At 38.1% G+C, this 26,178-nt stretch overlaps 1 protein-coding gene and 1 long non-coding RNA gene across 2 annotated transcripts in view; one reads left to right on the forward strand and one right to left on the reverse strand.

Annotated features, from left to right (window-relative positions):
- LOC125483966 overlaps positions 1-5,753 on the forward strand; it is a 49,287-nt gene extending 43,534 nt beyond the window's left edge. Inside the window, exons 2-3 of the long non-coding RNA XR_007262846.1 lie at positions 3,800-3,922; positions 4,889-5,753. This is a non-coding gene — a long non-coding RNA (uncharacterized LOC125483966). The remainder of the gene's footprint in view (positions 1-3,799; positions 3,923-4,888) is intronic.
- The window catches only part of syt14a (synaptotagmin XIVa), a 197,740-nt gene continuing 175,134 nt past the window's right edge, over positions 3,573-26,178 (reverse strand). The window contains exons 7-9 of the mRNA XM_048600781.1: positions 17,910-18,099; positions 10,310-10,366; positions 3,573-3,886 (exon numbers count right to left, since the gene is read on the reverse strand). Coding sequence (XP_048456738.1) covers positions 3,573-3,886; positions 10,310-10,366; positions 17,910-18,099 — 561 coding nt within the window. The remainder of the gene's footprint in view (positions 3,887-10,309; positions 10,367-17,909; positions 18,100-26,178) is intronic.

A 26,178-nucleotide genomic window follows, 5' to 3' on the forward strand; every position in this document is an offset into this window, starting at 1 on the left:
TTGAAGCTTGTGAAGTCCACATTGATACCATTGGGCTGCAGGGTTCCCAAGTGGAATATGAGTTGCTGTTCCTGCAACCTTCGGGTGGCATCGTTGTGGCACTGCAGGAGGCCCAGGATGGACATGTCGTCTGGGGAATGGGAGGGGGAGTTGAAATGGTTCACGACTGGGAGGTGCAGTTGTTTAGTGCGAACCGAGTGTAGGTGTTCTGCAAAGCGGTCCCCAAGCCTCCACTTGGTTTCCCCGATGCAGAGGAGGCCACAACAGGAACAGCGGATGCAGTATACCACATTAGCAGATGTGCAGGTGAACATCTGCTTGATGTGGAAAGTCTTCTTGTGGCCTGTGATGGGGGAGGTGTAGGGGCAGGTGTAGCACTTCCTGCAGTTGCAGGGAAAAGTGCCAGGTGTGGTGGGGCTGTAGGGGAGTGTGGAGCCGACAAGGGAGTCACGGAGAGAGTGGTCCCTCTGAAAAGCAGATAAGGGTGGGGAGGGAAAAATGTCTTTGGTGGTGGGGTCGGATTGCAGATGGCGGAAGTGTCGGAGGATGATGCATAATTAGGAACTGCATTTGATACAGCCAGCTACTCCAAAAATTGCTCGACTGCTGAAAAGAAAGCAATTTGTGGAAGAGGGCAGTTAGATTAAAAAAAAAGCAGAGGCCTAGGCCAGATCTGACATTGTCATTGCAAATTGATTGAAAACCAGTGTATAGACTATTCACAAGATTTTTCAGTTTGAGGCTGTTAACTTCAATTTGACAACATTGCAACATATTTTTCCTAACTTCATTTGCGTTACATTCCAATGAGGTGCTACATTAGAATGTCTAGACATTTTTTACTGTGTAGTTCATGGACCTCAGATACATAACATAGAATTACAAGTTGTTTAATATAAGTGAGAAAGAATGATCAAATTATGCTAGTAACAAATTTGTATTGGCTGGCTCTATTTCAATTATCGATAGTCATTATCACATAATTTATTTATGCTATTAATTGATACTGAATGTAACTTGTAATTTATGTGTATTTAAAAAGTTAATTATAAAAATACCCAAAATAAATTAGTTTCCAAAGATTTTAACCACATAAATAGATTTGATTATTATTGCTGATCCAAATTGGAATAATTACCCTTATATTTATTTTTTTCTGTTGAAGGAGCAATTCTGAGTAATAAAAGACTAAACAATGTGAACATGGTCATCTTACAATTTTTCACGAACTATATTTTAATTTTTGCCTTAATGTTCTTCACTATTAGCTGCTTGAGAGGACAGTGAGTCAATTTTTTCACTTTTTTCTATCCGTGGTGCTCTATGAGCATCAATGCTACTATAGATGTCAACTAAGATGTCATTATACCTTCTTCGGTATGAGCACCTGGCTTTTAGTTGGGTCCATACTGGGATTTAATTCAGCTGAGATTAGATGTCATAAGATGGATATATGTTGTGCCAACAAAAAGTTAAATATTTACCCAATGTGGTAAATTAATGAATAGTTGCAGAGATTATCAGGCATTTGATAAAATGAAAAACGAAGTGGCATGATACAGATTTCAATATCTCACCAGTTTTACCCAGTTGGGTTTAGATTGACTGACCAACAGTCTGAAAGTGCCTGGATTTGCTTTCAGCTAAAATGATCAAACAGTTAAATTATTTGTGTTTTTTTTTGAATGCCGAATCTAAAAGCTTGTACACTGTGTGGAAATTTAATATTTTAAAAAAGTCCAAAATGCCAAGTGCAGTTCTGTGTTCTAGAATTATTAATGTACTCTGTAAGTCCATAATAGAAATAGTTTCTAACACTGTCTGACAATGTAATTTTGCAGTTGTCCCTAGTCTAGAAAGGACTAATAGAGGATATTTTCTCCTGATAATTTGCACATACCTAGCAGCTACCTTCCCAGTGTTGCTATCAATATAAGTGAATAACTGGCCAGATCTCTAAACGTGGGTGCTGATTTAATATTTCTCTCCATTTTGGTGCAGTTTACTAAAAAAAAACTTATTTATTTAGATCTTAAGCAGTTAATTTGTTGCTCCATCCAATGTGCTTTAAAAAAACAGCTGTCAGATAGTAATTGCTTATCTTACCAAATTATGAAATATTGAAATATGTTGGTTGCAAGATATGATAATTATATTAACCCTGTATAAAAAATCAGAATTATATTTCAATGCAGCTTATTAATGAATAAATTCAGCTGTGCTGAGTAAAACTAATATTATTTGATATTCTTCTACTATTCCTATACTTAAAAATGGTATCTAATTGATAATTTCTCTGAAATATCTGAACTAAATCTGAGTTCAAACCCACCCCCCACACCTAAAATTATGTACATTGAAATATGGTGTTATGAATTGCTTTGTGCTCATAGAATTAACAATGCTGGTGATGGGAAAGTTAGTTTCCTCCAATGTCACACAATGGCAGTCTATGCTACTCCCAGTTCAGAATGGTGTAGCTATAGGTCAGTACTCAATAGATACTGTGGGAAAAGTTGACATTAATAAGTACACATAAATCATAAGGAGGCTGTATATCATTAATACAGCAGGTGCACACTGTTTATGCAACTGCCAAACTGATCAAAGATATTGGAGAAATTAACACTCATGCTCCCCATCAGGAATGCACCATGTCCTGCACTCAAATTGAAATTTCCATGCTATGGTGACCAAATATAATGCTATTATATGGAATCCATGTACAGGAGTTAAGAAGCTGATCAAGCCACTAGCCATAGGGCACATCTAAGAATTTTTCAGTTTTCAATCCAGTGAGTACTAAAGGCACCTCCGTATACCTAATTATTCTGGTGAGTTATTACTTTGCATTGCTTAAATTCATCAAATAAATGATAGAGAAATCTAATTTCACTATAATTAATAATTGTGGCCAGTTAGCTTACATGGAGCATTTGACATTGTTACTGTGCTTGCTTTTTGTGATAATGGAGTTTGCTGTAATAATTTGAATGCAATAGCTTCCTAACACAGGCAGCTGCAGGAAATCAAAGAGCAACTCACTTCAACAAATAAAAACAGATTCTAACAGTGGTGGCTCAAAAAATAAAGTGTGAAGAGCAGAATTTCTTACTTTGGAAATTCACTGCCACACACTTTTAGAAGTAAAATTGATAAACTCGTACCTCACCAAAATAATTTTTTATATTATAGTTTTTGACTAATATGTAGCCTCCATTCCAACACCTCATAAAAATTTGGTGATATGACTACTATCTTTCTGCATTTCTTCAACTAATGACTTACATATTATAGAGCGTATTGTTTCAGCTTTTCAAACAGTATAATTTTTCTCTAATTATCTAAAAACTGTTATGCTTCACCTTATGTGTTGCACTGACAGTAAATGATACACATTATACAGGAAATTGTGTTCCCTCACATTTTCCGTACTTTCCAGCATTATCATGAACTGAGCCAATAATGAGGCAATTGTCATATTCTGCAACCCTTAGTTTGGTTAAGAAAGAGTCTGAAAGATATTGTTTTGAACCCTGAGCCAAAGCCCACTGCAGTATACAGCATATTCACTAGGATTCTAATAATGAATGCCACCGACAAACTTGCTGTCCTTTTGATTCCTTCATTTCAGTCCAATGATTTAGCTCTTCCTCTCCTGAGCTGTTGAGGCCAAGTGAAATCCAACCAATCATTTCCTTGCGTTTCATGCTCCGTTTGTTATACACAGACAGTATGAGTGTCACATCAGAGAGTTGAAACAGTGCTACCTGAAAAATGAATGTTTCTTTGTACACAGGATTTGGTTGGCCTCGACGAATGGACGTCTTACATTTGGACATCTCCTGACCCATTGAATTCAGCAGTGTTAACTTGACATATGTGTCTGGAAAAGCAATACAGTTTAAAAGAGGCATCAGAGGTAAGAAAATACTCTTTTTATAATCAATGTATTGCTACCAATATCAAACACTTAGCAAGCTTCCACTAGCCACAACACTTTGTAAGCATACTAATCTCAGTAACAGAGTATACAATACATAGAAGAAATGAAAAGGTATGCCTAAAAGATAGCAGAGGTGATGAAATGAATAAGGAACAAGGGTCAACAGGAAGCACAAAGAATGCCATCAAAACAATTTGAAATGGATGGACATTAATTATAGCAATAGCTGGAATAACAATCTCTCCATTTTATTTTGGTTTTTGTTTAAATTCTGAACTAACTATCAACAGTCATGAAGAAAATAAATTTGTTATATGAAAATAATCTGTTTGAGAAATATCATCAACTTGAATCTTGGAGAATCTGATTGTTGGCCATAACCCTTCCTTTCAGTAATTTGTTTTAATTTTTCTCCAATTCTGTACTAACCAAGGTGAAGTTTGACAGTGTTCAACATTACTAAAGTGTTTTTTGTCAAAAGTCATAAATCATCAGGCATTTACAGGTTATATTATCATATATATCTTTTCCTGGTCCAACAACATATATGTCACCCCAAACTTAAGAAGAATAAAGTGGAATTTTTATTTATGATGGCCTTTCTCATGAGCATGTCATGTTTCATAAAGAAGGCTAATCTGACCTTTTAAAAACAACTTACAGGATGGCTTCCAGAAGTCTCATGACAGTCTTTGTCACTTCACTGTCAGCCAAAAAGCAGAAGAACTAGTATGTTACCTCAACACTAATCACAAAGGAAGATATTTAGAACTTTATTAACCTTTGGACAATTAAATGGGTCCTTAAAGGTGTGAGAATTTAAAGCTTCTGAGACAAACAGGAAACTGGAGGACCCCCACAGGGAATTCCAACATATTTGACTCTACATTGTGGAAAGGTGCTTCATCAAAGTTAATACTGTAGTCATGTTAAGTTTTGCAGGGGGCTCCAACAACAAAAGAACACCACGGAGAATATGAACAGAACACCATCAGAGTGAGAAGTTCAACCAAAGAGATTTCCAAGAAACAAGTTTTCATAAATCAACAATAATGCTGCTGAAAAGAGTCCAGGCAATTTTCAAGTATTGTATCCATGGAAGTTGTGAGGATCAGAAAGTCTTCTTTCTCCCTTAAAGCCTGCTTTTCCTACTAAGCTCATCTGTGTGAACAACCTCTAGCTATTGAACTATAGATCCCATCATAGCTGTTGATTTCCAAATTCAAGTTTTCGAACCATTGACGTTGGAAAGAGAAATCTTCAAGGAAGTAACAGGTCTACAACAATAACAGATAGATCTTCTTCTTATCCATATCTACTTCTAATTGTTATATCCATATTTTATCTAATATTTGTATTTTTTTGTTAGTAACTTTCATGAATAGTTGTGTAATAATCTAACCTTTTAATCTGGTTTAAAACTAAAGGTACACAATCATTTTTAAATTGGAACACAAACTAAAAGGGACTAAATGCATAATCTAAATTCACATTCATGGATAACGATGTGGACATTTTGGATGTGGCCATAATATCTTATTGAGTCAGATAACCAGTATTGTCCCAATTATTCTTGATTTTCAAATCACAGGTTTGCTCTGGTCCTTTACCTATGCTGTTTTTTTTACTCATCATGGGATATGGGCGTTGCTAGCTGGCCAGCATTTATTACCAGCTCCTAGTTGCCCTTGGGAAGGTGGTATTGAGCTGCCTTCTTTAACTGCTGCAGTCCATGTGCTCTAGCTTGACCCACTATGCTTTTAGGGGGGCGGAATTCCAGGATTTTGACCCAGTGAAAGTGAAGGAACAGTGAAATATTTCCAAGTCAGGTGGCGAGTGGCTTAGAGGGGAACTAGCAGGTGGTGATGTTTTCATGTATCTGGTGCCCTTGTCCTTCAAGATGGAAGTGGTCATGGATTTGCAAGGTGCTGTCTAAAGATCTTTGATGAATTTCTACAGTGCATCTTAAAGATAGTACACACTGCTGCTACTGAATGTCACCAGTAGAGAGAGTGGATGCTTATGGATGTGGTGCCAATCAAGTGCTGTGATTCCCCGGATGATATCAAGCTTCTCGAGTGTTGTTGGAGCTGCATCCTCCAGGCAAATTCCATCACAATCCTGACTTGTGCCTTTGGGGAGACGGGAGGTGACTTACTTGCCTCTGATCTACTCTTGTAGCCTATGTATTTATATTGCGAGTCCAGTTGAACTTCTGGCTAATGATAACCCCCAGAACGTTGATAATGGGAGGTTCAGTGATGGTAACACCATTAAATGGGGCGATGGTTAGATTACCTAGCATTGTGTGGTGCAAATGTTACTTGCTACTTGTCAATCCAAGCTTGGATATTGTTCAGATCTTGTTGCATTTGAACATGGATTGCTTCAGTATCCGAAGAGTTGCAAATGGTGAAAAACATTGTGCAGTCATCAGCAAACATCACCACTTCTGACCTTATGATGGAGGGAAACAGCTGAAAATGGTTGGCCCTAGGACACTACCTACAACACTAGGACACTAAAACTGCATTGTTGACTTCATGTAGAACTGTTAATAGCAATACAATGGATTTAAAAACAGCTCCCAGAATTAAAAAGATGACATACTAACATAAGATGCATACTAGTAATATCTTTTATTTAAAAAGTAACATTTATTTTCTCTTTAATAGTCAAGCATAGTATTATTCTGAAATTACTAAGCAGAATATCATTATCCAAGCAACGTATTGTTATTGTGTCCTCCACCTGTGTATTGGTCCAAATCCCTTGACCCTGCTCTGTTCTCATATCTTGTTAACCCTCTTGCACAATCATCAATTTATTTTTAAGTGTTCACTTTGTTGTCTATTAATTGGTCCAAAAAATGGTTAGCTAGCAAAGGAGAGTCTAGCAGATACCTTGCACAACTATTTCCACATATGATTCAATTTACAGACAGGTTACTAAATGGGTGCACAGCACTTTCATCTTGCCCCTTTTGGTGGAATGCTTTTTAAATTAGACATAGGCTATAAAAGATACTGAGAGTTCTCAACAGTGATTCTTAAATACTGCTAAAATCCACTCAGGTATTTTTCAAGAAAGATATTTATGTAGCAAGAATTTTCTGGTGGGCCAAGCAGAAAAACTGGCTAATGCTCTCTCCTCAAAAACTGATGAGCTACAGTGTATTGCCAGTTTGGTGACTCCAATTGGCCAGTAACATTCAAATAAACTTTGAACCCAAAAATGGATTAAGCTTCTTCACTAGTCATGAATTTGTGCTTTAAGTTTGTTCTTTGATCACCAAATCTGAAAATCTGCTCCCAACACTAATTTTGATTACAGTCATAAAGGTATACAGCATGGAAATAGGCCCTTCGGCCCAACTTGTTCATGCTGACCAGGTTTCCTAAACTGAACTATTCCCATTTGCCTATGTTTGGCTCACATCCCTCTAAATCTTTCCTATCTATGTGCCTGTCCAAATGTATTTTAAATGTTGTAATTGTACCCACCTCTACCAGTTCCTCTGGCAGTTCATTCCATATATGCATCATTCTGTGTGTGAAAAATGTTGCCCCTCACGTCCCTTTTAAATTTTTCCCCTCTTACTTTAAACCTATACCCTCTAGTTTTGGACACTCCCTTACCCTGGGAAAAGACTTTCGTTATTCACCTTATCTATACCCCTCATGATTTTATAAACCTCTATAAGGTAATCCCTCAGCATGCTATGTTTCAGGGAAAAAAGTCACAACCTTTCCTTATAACTCAAACCTTACAGTTTTGGTAACATCCTTGTAAATCTTTTTTGCACCCTTTCCAGTTTAATAACATCCTTCCTATACAGGCCAACTAGAATGGTAAGCAGTACTCCAAATGTGGCCTTACCAATGTCTTGTACAGCTGTAACATGACTTCCCAACTCCTGTACTCAGTGCTCTGACTGATGAAGGCAAGCATGCCAAACGTCTTCTTCATCATCCTATTCACCTGTGGTGCCACTTTCAAGGCACTATGTACCTGCACCCCGTCTTCTCTGTTCGACAACACACCCAGGGCCCTACAATTAACTGTGCAAGTCCTGCCCTTATTTGCCTTACCAAAATGTAACACCTCACATTTATATGAATTAAACTCCGTCTGCCATTCCTTGGCACTGGCTCAGTTAATCAACATCCTGTTGTATTATTAGATAACTTTCTTCACTGTCCACTATACCACCAATTTGGATGTAATCTGCAACCTTACTACGTCTCTTATATTCTCATGCAAATCATTTATATAAATAACAAATAACAGTGGACCCAGCACCAATCCTTACAGCACATCGCTGGTCACAGGCCTCCCGTATAAAATAAAACCCTCTACCACCACCCTCTGTTTCCTACCATCAAGTCGATTTTGTACCCAATTGTCTATTCCACAGCCTTAGAAGCATCTGTGTAAAAAGATTGTTCCTGGTCTCCATCCCCAATTTCTTCCCTTTATCCTTTAATCTGTATCCTCTAATTCTAAGACACTCAGTTATTTGAAAATTTGCTTTTATTTACATTGCCCCATTCTTCATAATTTTAAATAGATCTTCATCTGTACTTTTTAGAAGATAGACAACAACTAAATTAAACAATAGCTTTCATTTATCAAAATATATACATTACTCTGATTTCTTTTTCCTGGAAGTCAGGAGAGGTCAAACAATCATATTGATGGAGAAAACCTTTTTGTTTGTCTGACCTGGAGAAGTTTGCTATCTACTGAAGTTGATTTTCAAAAAGTGAGTAGTGGTCATTTGACTCAGCCACAGTTTAGGTGGGGGTAGCTGGCAGATACAAATCAAAATTCTAACTGATCCTGTACATTTCCCACATTGTGAATTATGCTAACATTATCCTTTGGTGTCAATTTTTGTGATGACTGATTCATCCTTTTTTTTGATAATTTTGTTTAGAGTTTATCAAGCATGACTCAAGCCATAAAACAACAATAAACCAGCTTACTTCGTTTCTATGAAATCTTGATCTAAACTCAAGATTTTGCAGTTAGTGAGGAAGTCACACAGTTCACTGTTAACTCAAAGAAAGCAACCCCCCAAGATCTACAACCTACCCCTTGGTCAACATATGTATGAATCTGGTGCCAAGTGAAGTGGACCTTAGGCATCCTCAATAGTGATGTCATCAAGCAAAGAAAGTAGCCAATCAAATTTAAGTGACATCATCAGAAAGGTAAAAAGCCAATCAAATTGAACTAATTTTACAGACAACAAACCAAAGTAAAATAGGCTGATTATCATTTATATTTAATTCAATTTTATAGAGAGTGCAATAAAGTATTGAGACATACACAAGGGATTAATATAGAAAACTCAAGATCAGTAAAAACTTCTTTAAAACATGTATTCTAAAATTAAGTGGAACATTTTATCATTACGGCAAAATGTGACATTCCACAAATGTAAAATCAATATTTTCGGGACCAGAGAAGTTTTCAGCAATAATTAGGAACATAGTATATCATCCAATGAAAATTACACCTCATTCTACTGGATGCACCCTTTTCAAAAACTTTGCAGAAAGATTGATAGCATAAAAAGGCAAGTTGTCTTCAATTCAGTGATTTCTAATTAATTGAAGTCTGTGGTGCTTCTACAGCACATCCTATGAAAAATCATAAACTCACCGTCAGTAATTTCTGAATTTTTGTGTTTAACTGTGTATGTGCCAACTCCATAAGTTATTGTCATTATCAGAAGAATAATCATGGTGAATATGATAATTTTGCCATCATAACGACTGTAAAATGAAAGTCTGCATCTAAACATGAGACATATCTGCTCTGAATTTTCAAAGCATGAAATAAGATCTAGCAACTGTCAAACATCACCCACAGTGAGCAGTACATTTTTCAAATAATATTTAATATATATGCAACTGTATTAATTATTCCTATTTTGCTTGAACAACCATTATATTATTAAATGATTTGTTGAGTTATAATTAGGTGATAAAAGAAATGTCAACTATCTTTATCTTATATTCACAAAAATCCTGATCAAAGCATTGAATGTTTTGGTAAAGCAGATATCAGAATTCAGTAGCTCTCTTGTTTTAAATTTCAAAACACTTCTGATATCATCATACAGTAATGATTGATAGAATATTATACCGATTATGAATGACCTTTACCATAGCCCCGTTCAGTATAAGGAGAGATGGTTAGTTCCAGCAGTATAATTTATCCTGATCACAGAAAATAACGTTAGGTAAAAGTCTCTTAAAGCCAGCACGAATGGTGGACAGCTTCACTGCTGGCAAGTTTCTTTCACATGAAAGAGACAAGAGCCACTAATAGCAATCCTGTACTGCAACTCACCTCGGATTATATAAACCTGCCCACCTATCAAGTGTTTTAGACAACAGAACAGTCCATCTGACAACAGGGGGTGGAAAGCAGTAAAAGAAATAATGGCCAGATGTCAATAGTTGGGTGAGAAAGGGTCATAGGTCAAAAGTTAAAACGAGGAACACTGTTTACTACAGTGGTAAAAGTACAAGAGCTTTAACAGTTTAATAACAAGAAAAGGTTCAATAGAGAGGATTATTAGCTGCCTGACGTAACAACTCAATTTCTCATTATTGTGCCATAAAAGTGCATATTCACAATCCTTTTCGAAATCTAATCAGTTTGCAATCTCAGTATATTACTACCCCGTTCCTCTTCATGAACAAGAAAATCAAAGGTCCTTGTTTCCCTTGTACTGCATAGTGACATTGCATTGCCCACTTTATTGACCACTGCATCTGAAATTTACTATGCTTGTCATAAAGTTAACTAAATTTGTGAATTTCAAGACAACAAGTATCAATGCAAGCAAAAGCTGATCGGTAAAAAAGGTAAGGTAGGACTTCAAATGCCACTTGAAGTAGGTTAACAAGTCCTTTTAATAGATAGACATTTTCAGAATGAGCTTCTTGTCAAGTGCGGTTTGTTCATAATCAAAGTAATTGTGCAACAATTACAAACCTTGCAAGCAATAGGAAAATATTACTAACTTGTTTTTTCTTTCACCTCTGGTTATGTAACAATAAACTGTTAAAGAAAGGTATACAACCAATCCAACAAAATAGATTTCAAGAAAAGTTATTTAAAATGCACGACTGATAAAAATGCTGCAGGAACTGATTTTGATCAAATTTAACAGTCAAATATGCAATTGTAGACAAATGTCACATATTTAGTAAGGACATTGTTGCACTTCCACCATTTTTAATGTGATCATTATTTTTACTTATAAAAAGTTATTACTTATAGTCTAGTGAAAGCAACTGTAGTTTTACAAGTTCTTGCAGTTTCTCCTCTGAGTGCCAGTAATAACATGTGAAATCAATACTATTGTGAAAGACAAACATTTTCAAAACTTCGGTTGATTTACCAAAGCTGTATTATTTTTAAATCTGTCTGTTAAGTTATTTCTGGAAGTATTGCAGAAAAATCTAATTACACACAAAAAAATGGCAATTTGTAGATATGAAAACCATTTTTATATAATTTAAGCCAAGGTCAATGTAAAATCAATAGATGTAATGATGCAGATTCAAATACCAGCTACTCAAAGCACATTTTGCGATTAATGCTTCAATCATATGGAACTTGGGTGTTTGAATAAGCTGAGAAATAACACTGTGATCAAGATTCTAGCCCTAACTTTGTAATCAGTCACACTGGTCAATGCTAATATGGGTTCAGCTTTGTGTGCCTGATTTTCCGTGTTCAAGCCAAGCACGCACTTCATTGTTTTGGAAACCTGTCGTTTTTAGTAGCTCCAATATACTTTACCAGCACAAATAATTACCAGCAAAGCTTCATGAAGCCTTGCTAAATATAATGGTAATTATCTGAATATTTAAGAATGAGTAGGTTTCACCGTGGCAGCAACTATAGCATTTGAGTTCTTGCAAAATATTTGCACAAAAACGAAAACAAATTTTTTTCCATTTAATGCGAAGCTATTGTAAACTAAAAACAAGTGATTGTGTTTGGAGTTTAATATTTCATAATATATTTTATGTTTTGATAGAAAATGCTTGCAATTTGTTTCAAATTGACATGTTTAGAAGTCATATTCTTAAATGTAACATTGCAAAGCTTGTGAAGGATCCAAAAATGTATGAGGGCTGGTCATAAGAACAATTGCTGTTGGAGGCATTTGCAACTGAATAAATTGTGCAATGTTAATTTAGTTTTAATAATTGTGCAACAGAATTGAAAGAAATGCATTAATTTAGTATCTACAGTCTTAATTGATACATTCCAGATCTGTTTAATAGAGTAATGGGGGTTATGAAAGAGTTGAAAATACACAACTTTTAGGCAAACTACTTTCTCCAGGGCAATTGTGCTGAATATACAATATTAGTAGGAGGTTGAGAGGTAACCTTATATAAGTTTATAAAATAATGAGGGGTACAGATGGAGTTAATGGCAGTTGTCTTTTCCCTAGGATGGGGGATTTCAAGACTAGGGGGCAAATTTTTAAGGTGAGAGGAGAGAGATTTAAAAAAGGGGCAAATTTTTTACACAGAGGGTGGTTCGCATGTGAAATTAACTTCCTGAGGAAGTGGTGCACATGGGTGCAGTTACAGCGTTTAAAAGACATTTCGATAAGTACAAGGAAAGGAAAGATTTGGAGGGATGTGGGCTAGAAACAGGTGGGTGGGACTAGGTTAGTTTGGGATTATGTTCGTCATGGACAATTGAAAGAAATGTAAATTGGACCAATAATTATATTTTTCCAAGATTTGCCTTTAATTTTACTTTTTTTTGTCATAATGATCTAATTTATCAAAGCGTAACTAAAGGTAATGATTGTAGTATAAATAAGGACTACAAAGTCTGTTTGACACACAAGGCTAGAATTTACTGTAGGCATTAACAGCGGATGAACTATTAATGTATTTGTGTCTTATTTTGTTCATTCATCGGATGCTAGTTTTGTTGGGTGGGTCAGCATTTATTGCTCTTTTCTAGTTGCCTTTGAGAAGATTATGGAAAGTTGCCCCCTTGAATTACTGCAGTTCATTTTCTGTAAATAGACCCACAATGCCTTTGGGAAGGACTTTCAGTATTTTGACTCAGAGACACTGAAGGTTTGGCAATACATTTCCAAATCAGGATGTTGTGCGGCTAGAAGGGGAATTTGCAGGTGGAGAAGTTCCCATGCATCTGCCGCCCTTGTCCTTCCAGATTGCAGTGGTCGTGGGTTTGGAAGTGCTGTCTAAAGGGTCTTGGTGAATTTCAGTGATGCATCTTGTACATGGTACACATTGAAGCTACTGAACATCAGAGGTGGAGGGAGTGAATGTCTGTAGAATGGGCTGTTGTGTACTAGATGATGTCAAGCTTCTGTGTGTTGTAGGAGCTGCACCCATCCAGGAAAGTGGGCAATATTCAATCACACTCCTGAGTTGTACCTTATTGATGGTGGAGAGGGTCTGGGGAGGCAGAGGGTGAGTTACTCACTATAAGATTCTTAGCCTCTGACCTGCTCTTGTAGCCACAGTATTTATATGGCTAGTCCAGTTTAATTTCTGGTTAATGATTACCCTCAGGAGATAGCTGGTGAGGGATTTCATGATGGTAATGTTATTGCATGTCGAGGGATGATGGTTAGATACTCTCATATTGGAGATGGTCATTGTCTGGCACTTGTTACTTGCCACTTGTCAGCCCAAACCTGGATATTGTCCAGGTCTTGCTGCTTTTGGACATTGACTGCTGCAGTCATGAGGAGTCGTCAATGGTGCTGAACATTGTGCAATCTTCAGCAAACATACCCACTTCTGACATTACAATGGAGGGGAGACCATTGATAAAGCAGCTGAAGGTAGTTTGGCATAGAACACTATACTGAGGAATTCCTGCACACAGTCCTGGAACTGAGATGACTGACATCCACCAACCACAACTGTCTTCCTTTGTGACAGGTATGACTCCAACCAGTGGAGAGTTTTCCACTGCTTCTCAATTTTACTTAAGTTCCTTGAAGCTATATCTGATCAAATGTAGTGTTGATGTCAAGGGAAATCACTCTCACCTCACCTCTGGAATTCATGTCCAAGGCTGTCAGAGCTGAGTGCACTGGCAGAATCCAAACTGAGCATCATTGAGCAGGTTATTGCTAAGCAAATGCTGCTAGATCACACTGATGGCACATTCCATCATTTTACTGATGGTCCACAGTAGACTTATGGGATGGTAATTGGCTGGGTTGAATTTATTCTTTTTTTTGTGTACAAGATATATCTGGGTAATTTTACACATTTTTGAGTAGATACAAGTGTTGTAATTGTACTGGAACAGCTTCGTTAGGGGCATGCGAAGTTCTGGAGCATACAACTACAGTATTTTTGCTGCAATGTTATCAGGACCAAGTATGCAGTTGTTCCAGGATTCCACTCACAGTGAGCAGCACCCTAACCACAGCTTTGGTTTCCAGTTCCAGAATTCATTGCACAGATGGACCTTAGAGGCCCAGGCAGACAGAAAAGAAATTAGAGAGTATGCTGGTCGGGACCCATAGCCTTTGCAATATCCAGTGCCTCTAGCAGCTTCTGAATACCACATGGGGTAAATCAAATGGTTGAAGACTGACATCAATAATGCTAGGGACCCTTGGAGGAGGCCAAGATGGATCATCCATTCAGCACTTCTACATGAAGATTGTTGCAAGTGCTTCAAACTTATCTTTTGCATTAATTTGCTGGGCTCCTCCAACATTGAGGATGAGGATATTTGTGGAACCTCCTCCTTCAGTAAGTTGTTTAATAGTCCATCATTCATGATTGGATGTGGCTAGACTGCAGAGCATAGATACGATCTATTGGTTGTGAAATTGCTTAGTGCTGAGTATCATTTGCTGCTATGCTGTTTGGTGTGCAAGAAATCTGTTTTGTAGCTTCACCAGGTTGGCATCTCATTTTAGATATGCCTGCTGCTGCTCCTGGTATGCCCTCCTGCACTCTTCATTGAACCAGGGTTGATACCCTGGCTTGATGGTAATTGTGGAATGTGAGACATGCGAGGTCATGAGGTTGTAGATTAGGTTTGAATACAATCCTGCTGTTGCTGATGAACCACAATGCTTCAAGGGTTCTTGGTCTTGAGTCGCTAGACATATTCAAGGTCTATCCCATTTTGCATGGTGACAGTACCACACAACATGATAGGGTATCCTCAATGTGAAGATGGAACTTTGTCTGCACAAAGACTGTGCAGGTATTGTTTCCTACTGATAATATCACGGATAGACGTACCTGCTGCATGCAGATGGGTAAGGATGTGGTCAAGTATGGGTTTGTCTCGCCATCTGCGACAGACTCAGTATAGTAACTACGTCAGTTGTGGTGCTGCCAAGTCACTCTTGGTGATGGACACTGAAGTTTCCCACCCAGAATACAATTTGCATCATTCAGCAGCCTCAGTGCTTCCTCTAAGTGGTTTTCAAGATGGAGGGGTACTGGTTCATCAGCCGAAGGAGGCAGTATGCAGGAAGTTTCCCTGCCCATGTTTAAGCTGATGCCATCAGACTTCATGGGGTCTACAGTTAACATTGAGGACTCCAAGGGCAACTTCCTCCTGATTGTACACCACTGTGCTACCACCTCTGCAGAGTCTGTCCAGCTGGTGGGACAAGTGATACTTAGGGATGTTGAGGGTGCTATCTGTGACATTGTGTGTGAGGTATGATATGTGTTGCATCCTACTGTTCATTATTTTAATGGAACAAAGGTCATTTAAAAATAGGTAACATCAGTAGTAATTTCTAACCTGTAAAGGATGTTTTTCACAAGCCTGAGTATTACAGTCGAGAATTTTCTGGTGGCCAGATAATTGTTTCTGCAGTGTAAATGGGAGTTGTATGTCAAGACCCTGTGGACACCCCAACTTGGCAGACTCCGAGGGAGTAGCTCAGGAAATTGAAGATTCCAATGGGCAATTCCCTAAACCTGGAACTCTCTGAAAGAATACATTTACACTGGATAATTTGGAGAATTCCGCTGCAGCTAATAGTTACACAGGAAAAGTTAGAAAATCTAAAATTTAGTCTAGTTCCTGAGTAGCTATTAAACTGAGACCTCAATCCACCACTTATACGCCAACTGCACCTCACCCTGACTCCTTATACTTGACCATGATTAATGGACCTGACACCCTCCTGTTCCTCCTGGGACCCAGCTCCATTCCCTGAAACCACTTACCCCGCTCCACCCCTCCTGATGGCTGGGGCTCAACATCACCCCTCCCCAGGACCTAACACACACTACAATGATCCTCTCAAGCTTAATGCTGCATCCACAGACCTCCCCCAACTGCTGCACTCAATGCTCACCCTGGATCTCGCAGATTACCCCCTATCTCTCCCCATCCATCCCCACCAGGACCTGACACTGCACCGTTGCCTGCTGCTGGAACTCACAGCTCCCCATTTCCCTGCTGCCACTTCTCCTCGACACCTCCTCTCCATCCCACCAAGGACACAGTCCCTCCACCTTACAGGACATAACATTCCCTATTCCCACTGAACCTGATACCCTTCCCACCCACCATGACCCACATCAAACACTCAATCACAACATCACACCTTGCACCCGACCTACCTGGCAGCCTGACGTACAAGGACCTATAAGGTTACTCTGCATTTCTGCAGGAGCCCTGATTGGAATCAACTATCCAAAATATAGAGCTCTTTCTTCACATAAAAAAAAAGTTGGGATGGAATAGCAATCTGGCTATCATTGTCATTCTGCAGAAAATCCAGTCCTAGTTTTTGTTTTGGTTAGTTCCAAATGGATGTTGCATTATGGCCTTCACAGGCACAAAATGTCATTATAAATTAGGTAGCAACCTGAAGATGATTTGCATGTATATACAAATGTAATTGAGTATTTAGCTTCCTATTTCACTGGCTGAATTAAATATAGGAATATATCGCTGTTTTTGATATCCGGTATTACTGCAAACAGGTCAGGTACAGGACAATTTGTCACAGATAGATTCTTTCCACTCAGCCCCCATATTGTATCTTCATCCCAAATTCATAGGAGCATCCATTATTGGACTATTCTGATGGACTAAGAATACCCAATTAGTGACGAGTCATTAACAGTGTGTGTCAGTGATTTGTATTTAACTGCAAATCATATTTAGCGAATTGTTTTTTTTTAGGATTATTAACATGTAGTGTAGAGTATGGATTTTCATCCCATCAATCTAAATTGTAAACGTAAGTTGTAAAAACAAGACAGGACAGTTTTAAAGCGTGACAGTTAGTGGATTCATTTTATGCCTGGCACATTTATATGAATCAAATATAATTCAATAAGTAATCTGAAACTTATTTTAGTGTTTTATGGATCTGACTATTGTGAAGTAAAAAAAACTCAAACAACTACACATTAGTTAGAATCTAGTGCAAAATATTATACTGCAATTGACATTTTCAATAAGTGATGAAGTGGTTTCTCCCTTTCACTATAACTATCTGTACGCAGATCTGTCTGGTAAAATGCGGAAGTAATAAAAATTTATCACACATAATAAAAAGCAATTGGTGAGAATGCCAATTAATATTTGATCAATACAAAGATCTAAATTGCTTCTGGGTATTAATGACAAAATCTGACCACCGAAGCAGGAGTTGGTACTTTATTCCTGAGCATGTTTTCAGGATAAACTTTCCTAAATCGGCATTACTGTAGATGAAAAAGTAAGGATTCCTCTACAGCTACACCCAATTTCCAATGAACAATTTATATTTCTTTCTAATTAATAACAGAGGAGAAATATCTTCACTTGTTGACCAACTAAGTGTGCACACTATTTCAATGAGTTTCTTTTATATTTAAACATACATATTTTTAGTCTACACAAGATCATTCATCGTTTTTCGATCCTTGTCAAGCCTTGTACTCACTAGGTGGTCTGTTCACTGCCAAGTTTTTGAAGTGGCTTCCTTTTATGACTTCTACTGACAGTCTGCCAGTGGTGGCATTATACAGCAGGCCAACTAGGATTTCTGGTGTTGAGCCATGTGCCAGAGACTGGCAGGAAGAAGTGCTTTCACTGCAGGACATCTCAGACATGCTCATCTGGGAGTCACAGCCCTAGGAGCAAAATATGAAAATATTACCATTTAAGTTATATGCACCAAACATATGCACTGAAATATTTATGGCTTCACATTACTAACTAACCAGAATTCAATTTCCACTACGTATTTTTTGAAAAATATGTTTTTTTTACAAGAGCTCAGCCTATCTTTCTCATTAGACGCTGACTGAAATTACTGTGTCTGCATCATTATCTGTTTGTCTTTTAGAGTCTTAGTAATTAGATATCCTTGTATTTCTCTCGGTGACCTTAAATTTATAAAAAAAAAAGTTACAAACTGAAGCAAGAGGAATTTTGGCAAACAAGACTGATTAACGTTTATGCCCGCTTTATTCTGTTCATCTTTAATTACTATTTTCCTTCTAAATAACAATGTATAAGATTCAACAGGTTTTATCAGTGCAATAAAATTGGCAACAAAAAGCAATCATACAATATGATTATTTTTCAGAGCAACTCATACTAATACATTGTAATTCTGTTACCTGGTTCAGGAAACATGTTATGGTTATTAAAGGCACAGGTAAATCTTCTTTTGTTGTTGTGATTAATATTGCGGCAATGCATCAACACTGATGTAATTTTGATTGTTCACCCTCAGTAAAACAAGTGATCTTGTACTATAATAAAATCTCTTTTGTTGTCATGGTATACTTTCATTACACAATATTCGTGCTAAAAACAATTTATATGATGTGAATGTAGTACATATAAACAGGTAGTTTTACAGATACTAATTGGCATGAGCTGATTACAAAGCATTTGTCATTCAGCGATGAGAGGTGCCTTGCCTAATGATTTCTTAAGCTCTGGCCACTAAAATGCATTTTCAGAGATTCCTGGAGTCTTGGAGATAATAATCCTGCTGTGTTACATGAAATATTGGTCACTGGTAAACTAACTCATAGCAAATTAAAAGTGATCTGTATCTCTTAACAGATTCTGCAGATTAGAAGTATCTTCATCATAATACAATATAAAACAGAAGAGGAAAAACTACCTCAGAGATAGTAGGAACTGCTGATGCTGGAGTCTGAGAATAACAAGGTGTGGAGCTGGATGAACACAGCAGGCCAGGCAGCATCAGAGGAGCAGGAAAGCTGATGTTTCGGGTCTGGACCCTTCTTCAGCTCCACACCTTGTTATCTTATTATAGAGGAAAAACTACAGTTCTTTCATACCAAAGTACATTGAAAATATATATGTGTATACTTTACTTTAGGCCTTCTCATTTTGAAATTAAATAGGAGAAAACTGATAACTATAATTGCTACAATACTGGCACAGATGTCTTTGGCATAGAATGGGATCACATTGGTTTTGAGTGAGAAAGTGTAAAATCAGGATACTGATTCACCCACTCAACTTCCAGGGAGCCTTATGCATTTGAATCAATATTACAAAACATCAAAATTTTCCCAATATTCTTTCAGAAAAAACAGTTTGAGTAAATGAGAAATAAATGTTGCAGGCATAGAAATTTATGTGTGACTTTCACTCCATTTAGGTTAAAGACATTAGCAAAAGTTATTCTGATTCACATCAAGACATTAACCTTGCAGGAAATACATCAGAACATCAGTTGGTAGCAGGCAAGGATGTACTAGACATTTGGCAAACCAATTGGCCAAGAGCTCGTTCACTTTATCCAAACTGACATTAAAGTAGAAACATAGCTTTTAGGAGCAGGAGTAGGCATTTAGCTCTTCAGGCCTACTTCACTATTTAATAAAATCATGGATGATCTGATTATTAGCATATTTTTCAAACCTTAGATAAATTATTCAAGTCAAAGCCAGTGTGTGCTGTGTAGCCTGGGCTTTCATATCATTTATTGTATGTCCGTTGGGTAGTGCTGGATATGCATTTCAGATTCAGCAAGGCTGCAAAACAGACAACAATGGATCAACTGCCTATCATACACAGCCAGGCTTCTATTTCCAGTGAAATCAAAGGAAACTAAATTCAAGTGTAATGTATGGCCAATTTGATATGGTGTACTTTGTTTTTCGACAAATGTAGAATCTCATCCCTGCTGAGGATAAATTTGACTTAAACGTTTCACTGTGAGGTGAGTGTGGTGCTCTTGTTCATTCACTTAAAATGTTTTTTCAAAAAGAACCTCACAAACAATGAGAATTCTTTTCATCACTTATATAAGTTACATTATTCAGATGCTATACTTGTCACAATTTGGAATATTGCAATTTCTTCCAACCAATGTATTTGTTAAGTTTATGATATTTTTCTTTAAAAATTCTAAATTTGCGATCTTGCTCTTCTTTAAAAATCATCCTCATTTATATTTCAATCTGTACTAAAGAAAAAAGGTTACATTTCTCAGCAGTCTGTTATTTTCTTGGTTTGTGGATTCACTCCAGTTATGGCGCAAACCATACTCACTCCTATAGCTGTCTTGTTCTCAGTACCTTCTATCTATCCAAAATTCTTGCCACACTAATGCAACTTAAATAAAACCTAAAGAGAACAAATACTTTTACCACCTGCATTCGTTCACATGTAAGTCTTATATGCACTGACACTTCCAGTGCTTACAGGAAATATTATTTTGTGTTTATTTTGTCTTGTCAGCTTCCAGTTTACATTGTTAATGTAGGTGGATTTACTTCATGTTTATTTCTTTCTCTGACCTAAATATTTCTGTTTCTTGATGTCTGGGGTCAGATCTCTCCGCTACCTGCGACCGAAAAGTTGATCTGCAATTCTATCACCCCAAACGTCCAAAAAATTCCAAGAAAAAAAATAGAAAATACAGACAGAGGAGTAGAAGGTTTCAGAAAAAGGAGAATCACAGACAGAAAGAAGTAAAAGTGGTAAAGAAGACAACAATCTAGAGATCAATACAGAAGTAAATGAGAATTGAGACACAGAAATATTAGAGGACATAAGCAGTGACAGGAAGCAGCGGTGGGAGAAAAATACAAAACAAAAATACAGAAGGAAAGGGTTGAGATGGTGAACCCTCCTCTCTCAATTATAAAGATGCCAAAAATAAGCAAAGAATAGGAAGAATATCTTTCCACTCGTGACCATCATTGCCAAAGTAATTATAAATACGAGCTTTCTTCAGTTGGCAGTGACAGGTTTGAAAAGAATCAGTGTATTGAGAATTGCAATAATGACTGATTTGATGCTTGTGCCTCAAGGTTTAAGTATGAAGTTATAATAGGTGCTTTCTTCAATCACATTAAACTAGACAAGATATTGAACCTAGATCAGAGCCAGGAACATGTGGTATTCTCCAGATTTACGATAGAAATTAAAGTTAGATTAATCAAATTTGCATATGAATTCAAATCTGTTGAGTATACTAAACAAAGTATTCTATTTTCAACTGGAGGCCGTTGGAAATAAGCCATGTATGTTACAAGCCAATGTAACTTTGGAACCAGCTCGAACAGGAAACTTTTATTTTGCCAGAGAAATTATGCCCATTTCCTACAAACTTCCTTCTGAGTCAGATTTGTATCTGTCCCAACATCCTGCTGGTGCATATTTTAGCACTATCAGTAGATTATACACTTTGTAAATCTCCCTTCAAAATAATACTTCTAAAGACTGAAAATACAGGTAGAAATTGTCTTATCTCATGCATTCTAATGTATAAAGGATAATTAATGCAATTAAGTTGATTTCCAACTATATATTTTAATTATTTATTCACTTAAGCCATAAGTCATAATGTTCCACATTCAACAATATTCTAACAGTCCAACACAAATGTCCTGCAATTAATTGACTGAGAAATTGAATGCACAATCACCTTCATGTGATTTAGTTAGTCAGAATTGTTGAATTAAAGAATTTTTCAGAACTTGTAAACATTTTTAAGGTCCACATTTTACTGCACGCTGTGTAGAATTTTAACTAAGAAAGTGGGTGGAACAGGAGTTAAATCACTGAAAATGCTGTATTGTTGGAAACGCAACACGATCCAGTCCACCTCTGATTATTATTGAGAAGGAATAAAGGCATATGGAAACAACTGTCAAAATGTCAGGACTAATTACAAGAAGAATCAATTAATTCTGGACCAGATTTTCTAAAGAGTGCTAATCACAGTCTGCATTTTTATGTTAAGAAATAGTTCTACATTTCTGACAGGGGATTCTTATCAGGGCACCTTCAGAAATGTAGATAGTACATTAAATCTGATGGGTCCCAAGGGTGAAGGATAGTCAGAAGTCAAACCATGCCACCTTTGTCACAATAGCACTTAAATGTCCAGCAGCACAGACAATCATTTTGACTGCATGTGTGAAAGGATAAGTACATAAAGAAAGTGTAAAGTTAGTGTACCAGGAGTGCAGGGTGCCAGGGCACAAGGTGGGAAGTGAACCAGGTAAGCAGTGGAGCAATAAGGGTAAGTCAGGGTTAGTGGGGGATATTGTGTCCAGTAGGGAGGGAGTTTGTTGGGTCTACAAAGGGTGTTGGGCCCAACTGGGTGATGGTGGTAGTGCAGAGTGTGGGGTGGATGTTGGGTATCACAGCAGGGAGGCGTGGGGTGCTGGGTCTGATAGTGGCTACAAGAGCAGGTCAGAGGCCAGAAATCTTGTAATAAGTCACCTTCTGACTCCATCTACAAGGCACATATCAGGAGTGTAATGGAATACTCACCTGCCTGGATGAGTGCAGCTCAGCTTAGTCAGCACCTTCTAAAGTCATGATCACTACATTCTAGAAGAGTAAAGATAGCAGATGTATGGGAACCTCACCATCTGCAAGAACCATTCCAAGCCACTCACCGTCCTGACTTGGATATATATAACTGTTTTTACTGTGCCACTGGGTTAAAATCCTGGAATTCTGCCCCTAGATGCATTGTGGGTCTACTTACAGCAAATGGACTGAAGACGGCAACTCACCACCACCTTCTCAAGGGCAACCAAGGATAGGCAATAAATCCTGGCCAGTAATGCCCACATCCCATGAATAAATAAGACAATATTATCGTCTTGATTCTCCAACCAAACAGAATTAATTTGTCTCCATTTACCCTATATGTTCCTCTTAATAACTTGCAAACTTAGCTCAATGGTCCATTAATCTTCTAAATTCCAACAGTTACAACCAATGTACCATGTAATTTTTTGTGTAGCTCAAAGGTTATTTTCTTTCAGCGCAGGAGTTCTTTATTTTGTTTTGAGTGTACATGATATCCTAAGGGGGTCAACTTGTGCTCAACCTGCATGCAAGCTTGTGAGTTGCTAATTAGCAATGAAGCCTAGTCGGAAAATGCAACATCATGAGAAGGCACAAACAAAAGCCATTTGAGTACTGAATTCTACACAACCAAGTGCCCATACCAAATAACGTTAAGACAAGAATCATATAATGTCTAGTCAAGACACATGGTCAGATAATAAGGATAATCAGACTAATATAATATACAAAGTTAGCAGTCATTCAGCACTGTCAACATCAAAGGACAATATTAGCACACAATGACAAAGGCAACAGGCTACCAAGGAGCAGCATTGGGAATTCCATGCTTACAATAGGGTAAGACCACCTTACTCTGCAACGCAGATCATCAGCCAACAGGCCGTACAGTGCAGTTGGAACTCAACAAGTATTACCATTCCAAACTTGCATATTTCATCGTATGATGGAACTACAGTAGAATTACTATTTGACATACTAGAGCAAACAGACTTCCCAGTCATCATTTGTTAATATTTCCAAAACTACAAAGTGCATTTGTTGAAATACAGTGGAAGATTGAAGTTGCTTGCAGCCTTCAAGTTGGCAACGAGTTAACAACATGAATGATGGACAAAATGTCTACATACATCGTTCAATTGATCACACATGGAATCCAACAGAAATTATCATCATATGTCCAGAACAGAGATCGTATAAAGTACAAATCCAACCGACATGACAGTACAAGGAGACCGATGCCAAATCAAAACAATACCACAACCAGAAATACAGACTAACCTTATTGTGAATTGAACATGCAACACAAACACAGTATGCATGTCCAGCATTTAGAAAACATACAACTGTCTTCAACCAAGATTACCATAATTAAAACAGGACAAATGAGCAAACCTCTGATACATTTCAGAAACTTGTTAATTTATTGCTTTGTATTACTGTTTATTCAGACACTATGAACAGAATCGTATAGGGGTTTGAAGCAAGGTGAGTTATGGAGAGATTTATGACCGAATCAAGTGAGAAGTTTGGCAAGGCCTATCTCAATGTGGGAGCATCTCGCTCCGTCTTTTATAGTTTTGAGAAGTGGCATGATGAGTTTCTTACTAGGCGCTGGTCTGTTGCTTGTTGAATTATTACTTGTTAAACACCTTGTTATCAGACCAACTCACCTCATTAATATTCAGCTTTCCATCTTACAAATTGGACTAAATAAGCTCGATGCCAAGGGAAACCAGAGTGAGTAGCTACTGACTTCAGCTCACTGCTTACTCCAAAGAACTTCCATGTTATGTAGGGATCAAACAGCATCACAAGGAACTCAAGGTCAGCAGCTGCTCGCACCCCTCTTCCACAGACACAGGCATCCGGCATTTGTAACCCTTTGCGACCATTATGGTACCTGTCCAATATACTTGCAGGTTGCTCATGAAGCACAGACTTACATCGCAGGACGGACAAGCACTGGAAGGCTGCAACAGGTAAACTTTACACACAGTTCACAGAAAGGACTAGGCTGTATTTCAGAGCTGCTCACTTGCACTTTTAATGCTTATCCACTAAATGCCTAACAGCATGCAGTCACACAACTTGGCAGCTTGCCTTGCTAGTCACAATTTCAGTCAAGAGTCAAAACATCTTGCAATGTGCTACATCAATCTCACAACTGTACAATGTGCCAACAGTTTACATGGCAAGGAAGCAGTCACGTCAAAGAGTCATAGGAGAGTAGTCCTCAAAGGAGTCCGTGGAAGCACCTGTCAGACGGGGGGGACAGCATTGTAAGTAAACTGCAGTCTCCAGAACTAGCCCAGGAGACTGGCTATGTTCAGATGTCTGGTCAGGATGTTCTCAGTGGGGGACTATGCCTCTGCTGTCCAGGGTGGGAGTCTATTATGAAGCTCCATTGTAGCCAGGTAGGAGATGGAGCTAATGCTGTCCAGGGTTGTTCAGTTATGTCGCTCAGGAGGGTGGGCCAAGGTCAGTACATTTTGACTGTCGACAGAAACTAAGAAGAGTGGTGGGGGAGCATAGTGACAAGAAGGCCATTGTCAAGGGAAGAAGACTCAGCAAATTATTCTTCAAGACTGAGACTGCAAGCTGGGGGTGAAGGGGGTGATAGTGGTGAGGAGGGGTGAGGTGGGCTGCAAGGGGGAATATGATAAAGCATGGATAGCATCATATGGGAAGGAGGGAGGGATTCATCCACAGTCAGGATTACCCTGTTTTCAATGGGAGACAGTTTCTGACCATACTAGGCATGGTCTCCTCAGATTTCAGGGGCTGAGAAGGAAGGATGGGCAGGTGCACGCTCATGTAAATGAATGGGTGGGGACCTGGGGAGGTACAAATCCTGTGGTGTTTTCTGGAAAGGGCTACCAGGATGCTTGAAGCCTCACTAACAGAGGCAGAAGCTGGAAGCCACTGACTGAGGATCACTCACTGATACCTTTCATCGTAATGGAACTTGAAAGTTCTCAATGAGAAAGAAAATGGAGAATACCACAGTCAGGGTGGACAGGGTAAGTGCCTTGACCAGTGAAAAAGGGAGGCTGCAGGACCCACCAGTGTGAGTACGTATAAAGGGAAAGAACATCACACACTGATCCATGCATTGTATAAGACACTGACCTGAGGGATCCCTTATCCCAGGTCATTCTAAAGAACTGCTCCCAACCCTGCTTGTTTGCTGCGCAATTCCCTGTCACAGATGTCCCTGACCAACTCCTTCACACCAACAATTTTAGACACAGAGACTGGGAAAGAATAGGGATGATGTAGAATGAAGACCAATAGTGTCAGCAGGACTCATTGCCATCAATGCATCTTGTTTCTCTTGCTGCAAATGCTGTAGCAGGTTCTCACCACAGACATAGATCCATGGTACA

Source organism: Rhincodon typus, chromosome 9 (assembly GCF_021869965.1).
Source record: "Rhincodon typus isolate 14 chromosome 9, sRhiTyp1.1, whole genome shotgun sequence".
Lineage (NCBI taxonomy): Eukaryota > Metazoa > Chordata > Chondrichthyes > Orectolobiformes > Rhincodontidae > Rhincodon > Rhincodon typus.